Here is a 12,210-nt window from a genome sequence, read left to right on the forward strand (position 1 = left end):
ACCCCACCTTTAAATTGTGGTTAGACATTTATATTTTCTTACTTTATCTTGATAGTAATACCAGAAAAGAAAAAAAGGGAGAAAAAAAAAAAACACTCTAGGCTCAGAATATTTACCTTCACCAACATTTTTCCTTTTCAGGCTTCCAAAATTTCTTTACCAGTTCTCAAAATTGACCTCGGTTGTTCAACCAACCAAAGTTGCGTGGATAGCAATATGAAAACAACAAAAGAATGTGAAAGTAAAGGAAAAGGGGTAGTGTGGTGGTAGTCGCGAGGTGTTTGCTACTTTCCATTAGAACTAGCATGCTTATGGAAAGGCCAGAGATTTACCAGGCGCTCTAGCACTGCTGCACTCTTCGAGAAATAGCCCGAGAATCCTGCTGGAGTTGATGGTGGAGGAAAATCTTCCGCTGGCATAGCAAATGACCGAATCATTTTCTCCATTTTATCGAATGTGAGATACGATCCCACTTCTTGCAGCCTCTCTGGACCCAGTATCGGCAGTGTGTGCTCTTGATGCAATGAAGCAGCTTCACCGTCATTTTTCTGCCAAGAGAGAGACAAGACACAACTTAGTTTCCTGAAGAGCAAGGACTTACACAACTTACTGCTCTGGACACAACTCACACAACTTATTTCTATTCAGTGTAGTATATTTGATGATGCATTACCTCCAATGGCGATAGATCTGCACCACGACTAAAGGTCATTTCTACACGAAATCTTTTTGGGTCTTCTAAGGCTACCTGCAATTTCAGTATAACAAATATAAGAATAATCTCTCCAAATTAATACCAATACATCATCACTCTGCCATATTTAACCAGTAAATGTAGATGAGTCTTATAACACTGGTTCTGAGAATGTAAACTCCCACAAAGTTGCTAATAAACCAGGTAGCAATATCTAACACGGGAAACTAAATTACTTACGTCTGTGTTCTCGAACATCCTCAGCACTATATAACTCATGTAGTCAAGCTCTTTAGTGTTGTATAAACGCTCTAAAGCACTTTCACAAACAAGGCCATCCTCTCCTTGAAGAGATTCATCCAGGTTGCAGTAGCGGAGAACATTCATTAGAGAATGGATATGAGATTCCTATCAATCCAAAAGTTCATATTAACTTGCATGAATTACTATGTTCAGATATAGAACTAGAGAGAAAGATAATTACTCACTGATGTAAAGTAAAGGCGTGTTCGAACATGACGTTCAGGTGTTCTGACATTTGCATACCTGATACAGTAAAGATGATTTTTTTAGTTATTAAGAATATTATGGTAAAGATAATGAACAGTAACAAATAGAAAAGGTCGTATATTAACTTCGGGTCCAAACGATATTTGATCTCTTTATCATCATCATCCTCCTGATCCATTGATATCTCACTTGAAATACTAGATCTCCTCGTATCTTCATTCTTATTGTGAAGCTTTGGTACATCACTTGTGCTACATTTTCTGTCATCATTCTTCACATTAAGCTTTGTGTGGTATTCCTTATCGTCTTTCTCTGAAATTGTTAACTTCAAAGGTTCATCCTGAGTACTCTTTGGTTCTGCAATGCTGATGGCTTCTTCACGAGTATTCCTCAGATCAATCATTATTTTACCCAGTAAACGACGAGCGATCTGAATGAAAAGACAGAGAGTGGCATGTCAATAGAAAGTAAAGATTTAATTTGATTTCAAAGACAAGGTATCTAAACAGGTCAGTGTACAATAAGCAAATTGACTGATGAGAAACAAGGGTGGATGTATATATTCCCTGGACCCGGAGCTTCTCAAGCTCAAGCATTTACTTTTTTGGTTAGAGACCAACGTCTTGGGGCTGGTCTATTTCCTTAAAGACATGACGTGACTTCGAAAAGCCAGAAACAAGAGTTCGTATATGCATATTCTTTCTACGACTAAAACAACACGCTTCAATTTTTTTTTTCTTTCTGTTTACATGAGAAGTAATCTGAAAGGGAAATCCTGGCAGCATACCTTGGAACCAATCTTGAGCTTCTGTGTTGGATTGATGCCATACTCATTTGGGATGACACCATCAGCAAGTAACTGCAATTACAATACCAGAAAATGACTTGGGCTGACTGTCATATAAACCCACGTATTCTAGCATTTCATATGATTATAAGAGGTCCACCTCCTGTAAAAGCTTAAAACAAAAAATTTCTGAAGGAAATTGTAGAGTTTTTTAATTGAAAGGAGAATGATGTTTTCTATAGCTAAGGCAAAATGATTAAAAAAGACTTTGCAGGATAGCTGGAAATAAGTTGAAGAGGGATAACATGTCCAGGGCACAGCTATGATATATCATTCTCATCTCCTAATTTCTGTACCTGGGCAACTTTGAAGAGCTCATCTAGACCGTCTAAATTCAGATGCCCGTTGTGTAGAAGATCATATCTGTCACGTGATAACAAATAATATAGATAAAATGTTATTCAGTAAAAAGACAGCCCAAGATTATTACAAGACCATAATGGCACAGGCCAGTAATTAATCGATGTATTTGATTTAATTTTAATAAGCAAACATAAGACGATAGTGTTTACATGATCATGAACAAGGTTCCTCAAAACTCAGTTTGTAGCAAAATCAGGTTTCAAATCCATTTAATAGTTTGAAGACAGTTATGATCAATGTAGTCAAATACAACCAATAGCTATTGCATAAATTTGGTTTTTGGTTTATAATCTAAAAGCGACGATAAATGAAATCTTACTTGCAGGAGTCATAAACATCTGGGATCTGCGTTATGTCGAACCGTCTGCCAGTAAATGATGCAGGACATTCATCAGTAAATCCACAATGCCAAATTATTATTAGTCTCATTGTTAATATAACTTATTTTCAGCATTCACTCATTCTTACAGTTTTTTTCACTTGGTACCATTTGATTGGTAAAAAATTTCATAGTATTTGAAAGTTCAAATGTCAATTTTAAAACAGTTTTGATGCAAAGAAGAGATTCCAGAACATCAAAAATCCTTGCACGTTCTAAGCCTAAATGAATAGATGCAATTATCTAAACAAAACCACATTCAAATAGAAAAAGATGGTAACACTTACTCTTTTCGTTCATTGTACAAGTCCCTTACAAGCTTTCTCCAACGAGCATACATCAACAGGAATCCCTCGCTACCACAGGGTAATCCAGCAGCAATACGATCAACGTCAATGTTAGTCTTACCAAGGGCCTTTGCTTGGTCATAAGGAAGTATCACGTCATATGAGCTTGTCATAAGTTCCTCATCTTCATCCTTGGCTAGCTGTCTTACTTGTTCAGTGACCTTCTTAGTTAACTTTACCTAAAAATTATATAAGATACATTAAGAAACATTTAGTATAGTGCAATCTGACAATAGCAATGAAATAATTGTTAGAATATGGAAAGGAAAAGAAACGATTGCAAGTATATACCATATTGCACGACTAGGCTAGAAGTGAGTGCAAATGCTCAAATAAGAATAATTTTTCTGTATTTAGGTCCAATCATATATGGCACTAAGACAGTAATGGCTTTGGTTGTTGGTTTTAATACTGCGACGGCAAATGTAGTTCTTGGAGAGCAGAGGGAGAGGTCAGGTGGATCTGACTGAAGAGGGACTAAAAGACGTGAAAGTTGTTTATGGCTATATATTGCTCCTTCTCATTCAACAAAGATAAATGGGTTTTGTTGCTTACAGATTGGACAGAGATGGGTGGGACCAGGTGGTTGTTCTTCAATTAGATGATATCTCCTTAATCGGTGGTAAGGGATCCCACCTAAAGTCTATAGTTCAGTCCCCTTTCTTTGATGAAACAAGAGTAAGAATATAGTCCATATTATAGTTTCCTAGGCATATATAATTATATATCAAACCAGTCCATACCACACTTGGTGACTGAACTCTAGTGGATGTAGAAGTCAATGCCAGGATGATATAAAGCTTACCTTGCGTTCTTATTACTTTTAAATCTATTTTCCAACATTTGAGATTGCCTACCACAGCTTGGATTTTACACATTATCATGCTACTATGAAAAATAGAGGACCTATTCAATATGTAGATGAGCAAATGGAATGCAATTACCAAGTCAGGTAGAAGCTCCAAAGCATTTGGTGTCAGTCCCCCTCCATCAGCCATCCAAGGAGGTATTCCATTGCTTTGAGCTGTCTTTACACCTGAAGTTATAATCTCGTTCAACCTAGCCTGCATATATTTCTCAATTATTATTGTAATAGAAGCTTCCCAAATCACAACTATCAGTTTTCCAATTCCCCGTTAGCCTGTGAAAAAAACAAGACAAACCTTTGCTTCCTCCATCTCAACACTTGCATTTTCAAGTCCATCCAACATAGAGGAGTCCTTGCTAACAAGAGAAACCTTAAAAGGAGGGAATAAAATCAGTCATGCAAACTCAACTTCCGAAAGGAGCACCAACAATGTTAGAGAGTCATACCAGGATTGGTGTTAGCTGCCCTTCTAGATCAAGTAGGCCTTTGGCAAATGCAGCTGCAGACATCTGCAAACAAAGTTTTTGTAAATAGTGTAACACACCATATAAACTAGTAACACTGGTGAGGCTATACCTGCACACGGCCCTCATCAGAGCTGTAGATTTTAAGATCATGGCGATAGGTGCTATGAAGGCGAAGCAGGCCAGTACCTTCACCTGCAATTGTGTAAAAATTTATCATGAGAAGTAGCCAAGGAAAATACATATAATTGAAGTTGCATCATGAGTGACCTTGTAGTAAAAACAGATGGTATATTTTTTATTTTTTATTTTTAATCCTCAAAAAATTTAAATCCCAATTAGACCATTAACAACTAAAGGAAAATAATCATCTGGATTTTTTTAGAACTTCTGAACTGCACTTGAATGAAATGAGTAGCCCACATGAGTGAAACTATGTAGTTGCCATAAGATATTTCATCCGTAAAAATAAACTAGCTCGAGTTGGAAAGACATTTATAATATTTCCACACTGTGACAGGATGAAAATACAGCAAGCTAATTACTACTACTACATCACAGATTTAATATTTTGAGGTGCACATGAAGATCTCAGGATGCACTAGTTGAATAAAAACAAGCATGACAGTTTAACACAGCGTACAAAACAAGAGTACAAACCATATCCCATCTTTCTTTCTTTTTTTCTGGGCAAAGAACATCCCCTAGTCAGTTAGTAATAAAATCTAGCTAATTGCAAGTAACCACACCATCTTCCTGACAGCAAAAAATTGAAGAAAAAGAATAAATGGCAAAACGAAATCTTGATGTATATGTGTCCACTGATGTACAGTAATAAGACGAAAAGAACTGCCACTATAACCTGGATACATGTTATTCCGAAAATATCTACCCAGTTCCTCAGCCTGCAAACAAGTGAAAGATTAAAACAGTGAGCGTATGAAAAATTAAACATTATAATACGCATGCATCTATGACAATGAGGGTTCTCAAAAATGTCATTTGTTATACACAATGATAAAAAATGAGTATACTAACTGTAGATTATTGATCAAACGTATGAATAATAAAAAAAGTAATAGATACCTGCTTTCTGCCGGCATGTGTAAGGACACCCCCGTACTTAAGAACCATCAAAGCTTCAACAGGGCGTTCTTCCTCACCTTCACCATTACTTTTAGCAACTTTATCCCACTTCAGCGGCTTTAGCTGAACTTTCCTATAAATGCCAGAGAAGTGTCCCCCCTTGATAAACACATGCATGAAAACAGCACAAGATTATAACCATAAAGTAGTATAACAGCATGTCAAATATTATTTACATAGTAAAGAAGATATAAATATGTATCTATTTTGGTATGCATCAAGATTCAAGACATTCTTGCTGCTAGACTATATATTAATCACATATAACTCATAATATGTAAAGCGAAACAGATCACTCTCCTATGAAAATAATGCAAATTCAACAAAACAGTGAATTGCCAAACAAACAACAACAACAACAACAATAGTGAATAATCCTCTTCTAGTTGGTGGAAGTAAGAGGATTAGGCTAGAAGAAATATCACTTTTAGTTGACAGTGGCATGAAAATTAGCCACACAAGTGATATATTATAAGAAATGCCCTAGATACTGATGAACCCCGAATCAATAAAATGTAAATTCAACTTAGGAGGAACTAAAGGGGAAGAGAAAACATTTAAAATAAAAAAAAGACGAATTCAAGAGAGACTAAATTACCTCCTCGAGCACTGCTTTAACTTGACGAAGCTTTTCAGCGTGCTCAATGTCTTCTGCCTCACTGTCACTTTCTCGACCTGGTCTAGACAATGTAAAGAGTCAATATGTCTTTAAGTGTGTTGATAAAAGATCCAGCTAGCACATAGATCAAGTTATGACTTATGAGTTTAAGTGAATTATAAAGAAAGGTAAAAGTAGAAGAATGCAAGTTTTATATGAATGACATTGATCAGCCACAATAATTAAAACAGTGACAATGTAAAAATCGATACCTAGAACGAGGTACAAGCATCCGTGTGGCATCCAACAAATCTTGCAATTGGATAGCACTTTTCATTTTTGTCTACAAAATGAGAACCAGCACCAATGGTCAGTTTATAGGATATGTCAAGTGAAACACAGCAAAAATTTCTAAAAGAAGAAATAGATCACCTCAGATCTAGGTCGGCCCCCATTGTACTTTAGCATCAAGTTTAGAAGCTTTTCCTCGGTAACCTTCAGCTTTACTTTCTGTTTGGGAGTTCTATCACCACTGCCAGAGAAAAACAGAGACATGAAGGGAAAATAGGAATTCAACTATAAGAAGTCAAGAAACTGAGAGATACATACTGACGAATAATGGCAATTACGCAACGTAGTTCCTCAGCCTGCCCAAATGTGCCAATGATTCCACTTCCTTGGCGAGTTAGCCCCTCAGAAGGTTGGCTTGGTTCATTGATTTTCCATGGTAAAGTTGGTGGAATTACAGAAGAAAGATGAGGAGCTTTAGCATCTATAAATATCTTCCTGAGCACACAAGCAGCATCATCATAATACCTGTATTTCCAAAAAAAAAAAAAACATTTGTGACATTGGTAAGGTTGAATGTTGTTGCCTGGGAACTTTATATTGAAATAGATCACACCAGAACATATTAGAACAGAAAACAAGCCATTTTGAAAAGTTCTAATGAGGTTAGGTAAATGGAATGAAATAAAATAACTTTAAATCTTATAAGAAATAGAGTTTTGAATATGTCAAGATATGGTTATGAAAATAAATTGGAAATATTGAATTAAACAAACCAAGAGCTACTTTAGTTCAAAGTTAAAATATCATATTTGAATTCTTTTATTGTTTGCTGATATTAATTGGTGTTGTTCTCCTCGTGAATTCTCATATTCCATTCAGGAAAATGAACCAAGTATTAATGAAAATTGAAAACACAGTAGAAAAATCAGCATTAGAACACCTTCATCAACCAAATAACTAGAAAGATAACAGTAAACATTACTTATAGGAATTCTTCACGAAACTCCATCCATTCACATCACAGACATAGGAGCGTCCCTCGCAACGTAAAAGATCGAACCCACAAACCTGCAAGCAATGAATAAATTTGAAAATGAACCCAAAGTACGACAGAAGTTAATAAGAAAATGAGAATATCATGACAACAGAAGTTACAATAGTCGATACCACATCTAAATTACATACCGCTTGCCTAAATGCAATGCAGACCTCCCTTGCCATTTGCTTCTCCGTAGGTGTCAGTAAAACAGGATATCTCACCTGTCAGATTAGTTAACAAGCTAACATCATTCTTTTGACCCCCATCAAATAATAGCAATGCATCATTTCACCCCGGTATTTCCTGTTAGCAGCATCTAAAATTCCATTGGATGTAGTACTTACTTCCTTGCCATCAGGATTTCTCATGACAACACCATCTACAACAGGAGATTTCCTTGCCTCAGCATGCGCATATTCAGGGCCCACCGTGTACACCTAGTTTAATTGACAAGAAGAAACAACTATTTAGAGAAACAAAAGTGAATGATTGCATAAATATAGCAATGTCTGCAGAAACTACCATGGAGAAAAGTAATTCACTAATCTAGCATGGGTATAACAACAATACTCCGGAAAAAGTTTATCTTTAATTTGACAAAACGAGGGAATAAAACAAACCAGAAATGGCTTGAGGGTCAAGAGAAAGCCCCCATATTCATTTAGATAAAAGCATGACGAGGGCAGGATGTATCGTGGACAGAGGAAAGCCATGTCTTACAGTTCCCATTCTTAGTTTACACTTTTCATATAACAAAGCATATATATATTGGAGCATGTCAAAAATTTAGCAGGAAATATGTGCTGATAGAATAGCGAGCAATACTTTTCAACAGTTCATATGGAAGCCCCCATTCCATGCTGTCAGTAATATCAAGGCATGGTAATTGAAATGTTTACCATTTATTTGATTAAGTATCAGGTAAAAAAAAAAGGAGGGATGCAAAATAGTAACGGAAGTGCATTTCACTTATTCTATGGGAAGTTTTCTGAAACATTTAACCTCATTATCTTATTAGTTTCAAAAAAAAGAAAATATGAAAGATCTCGAACGCAAACCCAAATCATACAACCTTGACATCTGTGCCTCCAGTTGGCATGAATTCCTCATATATATAGGAGCCTTCTCGTCTCACTCTTCTCACCTCTGGATGGAACTCACTAGATCGGTTACCAACCTAAATCAGACAACAAAAACATTTACGGATGAACTTGGCAATGAACATAGAATAGAACTCATAAACACAATATCAAACTAATTATGAATGATCTGCAAGTTGAAATGCTATGATTACACGTCAGAAGGTTGAAAACTAAACTGCTCATATTTTACTTGATAGCTATGTATGACTAACATATAGTAAGGTTGACCCATGTACACATATTTAAAACCAGTTTTTCATTTTCAATTGTCAAGAGTACCCGCAAATACATTTGACCACAAAGTGGGTAAGTTTGGTTTCGGCAGAAAGATGCAATTAAAGTAAATCTAGACAGACTACAACCAAGACCTTCCTAACCTTGTAGAATATTAAATTGGCTTCAAATACTTGTTTACAAAAATGCACATGCACACAAACATAAACTCTCTTTTAGAGCTATATCCTGTAATGCACAGTTGCAACACACCTTCCTAAACAACTCCTTCATTCCTCCACCTGCCGAGCTAGGGTAATATATCATTATACTGTGATCATTCCCTTCATAGAAGCAAACACAAGTGTCAGTATCTTTGATTTGAAAAGCAACATCAGAAAATTGACGCGAAGCTTAAACAGAGTCGAATTGAGAAATTGCAGAGAACAAAGTAACTGTAGTATTATATACTATATATATATAACACAAAAGCAGCAAAGAGAGAAAAATATAGAACCTTATGATCAACAAACTCATCACAATAGTATCTTGGTTCAAGGATTTAGCAAAAAACAAGGTTTGAACAAGAAAGAACCATAGAATACTTGTGCACCAAAATAAATGACAAAAAAAAAAAATCAGCTTGGACACAATAACTTATTTATCAGCAGAAGTAAAAAGCTGACCCTCAACAGGCTTCTCCACAAATGGCTTCCAGAAACGTTGACCATGAACCTCAACAAAATCTTCTTCCTCAACAAAATAGTCAAGCTCTTGATATGGTGCTTCTCTATTTACAAGGGCATATCTCGGAACAGGAATTCCAAACATTTCAAGACGCTTCAATGCACCAAAGTAATGCATCAGCTTTTGACATTCCATTTTTATAAACAAAATATACTCAATAGGGAATATAAAAGAACAGAAGAGTTCTCCAGGTCAGTTACTAGGCAACCTTGGTCAATCACTGTTGGATCTGCATCCAACAGTGAACACAAATCTACTCAAACATTAAATTTTTTTTTTTTTTCTGCCCTTGGATCTAGATGCAAAGGTGCTTGACTAAGGTTTCTCCAGTCAGTAACCGACCAGGAGAACACACAGGAAAATGAAACATTAAGTTCATACATGAAGACATAGTAATTTTCTAACAAATATTGTAGGAAACATTAAAAGAGGAGAGGTATCACCTTTTGATACAATAAGATTTCAGAAGCATACCTCATATACCTTCCTTCGGTCATGAAGAAGGTGTTGCGGCTCCAACTCGTTTACAAGAAAAGGTCTGGATAGAAAGAATGGATAATCAGAAAATACTGTTCCTTACAGATATACAAACATAGTATTAAACAACTGCCCAAGAATTCACAGAATAGAAGAGAATATGTGAAGAGGTCTTTTAATGGCTGAACCTTAAAAAACATAATAATAAAACTTTCTCACTAGCATGGATACATATAGAAAAAAATAGTACAGACCAACCCTTTTTTTCTTTGTTTTTAAATAGAAAGGTGTCACATATAACAGTAGAAATTGGTAACTTGGAATTAGAAAGGACAAAGTACATCATACTCCAATCAATTAACTCAAGGAAAAACTTGTGCATACAGTAAATACATGCACGTATCATACATAGAAAGATGGATCAAAGTAGAATCTGTACATGAAAAACATAGAGCTTACTTCCTTAAATTAGCATATGCTTCAGCCTTTTCCAGAGGATAGCCAGAGGAATGGAAGGCAATCAAGCAATCACAAATCGGCCAGCTGAAACATACAAACAACCGCACGCATTAATCACTTAACATTCATGTACCGAAACAGTCACCAAGTCACATCATCAGTAACTGTTCATGTCAGAAGTTTTTGCACAAAAACCAACACACATTTCTCACCGTTTCGCATTCGCAATCACAAAATGCTCGAAAACACATACTGCTAAAATCATGTCGAAATTACCTCTCAACCGGATCTTCCAGAATGACCTTGTCACCGAAATGTGTAATCTACGCGGAAGATTCAAATCAAGTATAAGAAACACAGAAAATAGGCACCGCCACAGACTCCTAATCAATCAAAACCAAACAAACAACTATTTTGCATCATGATCATATCACAAACACTATAACGCTCCTTCATACACATTCACCTTCACAAAAACTTCAATCTCAACCAAAAAAAAACTAGGATACAGATTCAAATTCCTTCCGGTACCTCGAATTCGCCAAATTCCTGAAGGCGCTCGAGAATCTGCCCCATCGGCGCCGAGAACACCTGCACACAGAGAATTGAGAACGTTCATTGCATTCCATACATTGCGAAATCGGAACTTACATTTCCGGCGGTGGAGTAAAAGCGAAAGCGCAAAAAGGAAAAGGAGAACCTCGGAGCCGCATTTCACCTTCTTTTCCATCACACAAACCCCAATCTTAATCTTCTTCTCCATTATCTCCCTCACTCTGTATTCACTTCCCGGCTTCGAGAATCCAAAACCTCACCGCCGACTCGAGAGAGAGAGAGAGTCCGGTATTTATAGCATGCCAGTGTTGAAGCTTATCTGGCGAGGAAAACTCGGAGCGCCGACTCGGGCGAGTTGAGCTGAGTTGAGTCGTCACGAGAAATATGGGAGAGAGAGGCGGGGAGGTTGCTTTAACGGCCAGGGAGAGATAGTGGAGCAGAAATTTTCCGGAATAAGAAAATAAATATAGGCGGGGGAAATGGAAATGGAAATGGAAAACTAATAATAATTTTAATTTAATGGTGGGGGGAGGAGAGTAGGAGATAGACATTCCAGGATTCTGGAATATGCATATGCAGAGAAAGGGATTAGGACGTGGAAAGTTCTTGGATGCTTTCCATTCCGTTGTGTCCTCCACTGTGCCCAAATTGGGTTCAGGGATGGTGGTCCATCTTTTTGTTTGTTTAACCTTATATGTGCGTAACTACTAGTATGGGATGTGGACATAATGTGGTGTTGGATTGGTTGAGTCTTGCGTTACCTGGTAAGTTAATTTATTCACTGATTTGATTGATGGATGAGTTAATTTATTATCAGTAATTTGATTGGTAGGTTTGATGTTTCAGATCGTCTGTTTGGTCTTGTTTTTCTATTCGAAGTAGACCTATAAATATCTAATATCTAATGTTTAAGAAAAGGAACAGGACGGGAAGTTTTTATATTAAAAGTAGACGACTCTTTACAACAATAGATCAGCTCTCTATAATTCTGCAGTCATGTATCAGTTGTGATGAAGTTAAGCTAATCTACTTGTGCATAGAGTATTTCTTTGAGGTCATATGTAAATTCAA

The 12,210-nt window shown here is 36.5% G+C and overlaps 1 protein-coding gene across 2 annotated transcripts; it reads right to left on the reverse strand.

The window, feature by feature from the left end:
• Window positions 1-106: 106 nt before the first annotated feature.
• Window positions 107-11,756, reverse strand: LOC133726430 (inositol hexakisphosphate and diphosphoinositol-pentakisphosphate kinase VIP1-like). Of its 2 annotated transcripts, none has more exons than XM_062153975.1 (30): window positions 11,303-11,756; window positions 11,116-11,175; window positions 10,861-10,907; window positions 10,585-10,668; window positions 10,123-10,186; window positions 9,588-9,741; window positions 9,175-9,245; window positions 8,619-8,723; window positions 7,891-7,983; window positions 7,693-7,767; window positions 7,490-7,575; window positions 6,826-7,032; window positions 6,649-6,748; window positions 6,489-6,559; window positions 6,217-6,298; window positions 5,559-5,717; window positions 5,335-5,377; window positions 4,585-4,667; window positions 4,455-4,517; window positions 4,304-4,378; window positions 4,085-4,204; window positions 3,081-3,319; window positions 2,734-2,778; window positions 2,348-2,414; window positions 1,992-2,063; window positions 1,330-1,634; window positions 1,183-1,240; window positions 935-1,102; window positions 674-748; window positions 107-548 (listed from the first exon to the last, which is right to left on the reverse strand). In XM_062153975.1, the coding sequence occupies exons 1-30, from the start codon at window positions 11,345-11,347 to the stop codon at window positions 285-287; spliced, it is 3,180 nt and encodes a 1,059-aa protein (XP_062009959.1). In that variant the 5' UTR covers window positions 11,348-11,756; the 3' UTR covers window positions 107-284. The 2 variants fall into 2 exon arrangements, with proteins under 2 accessions (XP_062009959.1, XP_062009958.1); XM_062153974.1 differs by having other exon boundaries at window positions 11,285-11,756.
• Between the last annotated feature and the right edge of the window lie 454 nt (window positions 11,757-12,210).

The sequence above is a fragment of the Rosa rugosa genome, chromosome 1 (assembly GCF_958449725.1).
Source record: "Rosa rugosa chromosome 1, drRosRugo1.1, whole genome shotgun sequence".
NCBI lineage: Eukaryota > Viridiplantae > Streptophyta > Magnoliopsida > Rosales > Rosaceae > Rosa > Rosa rugosa.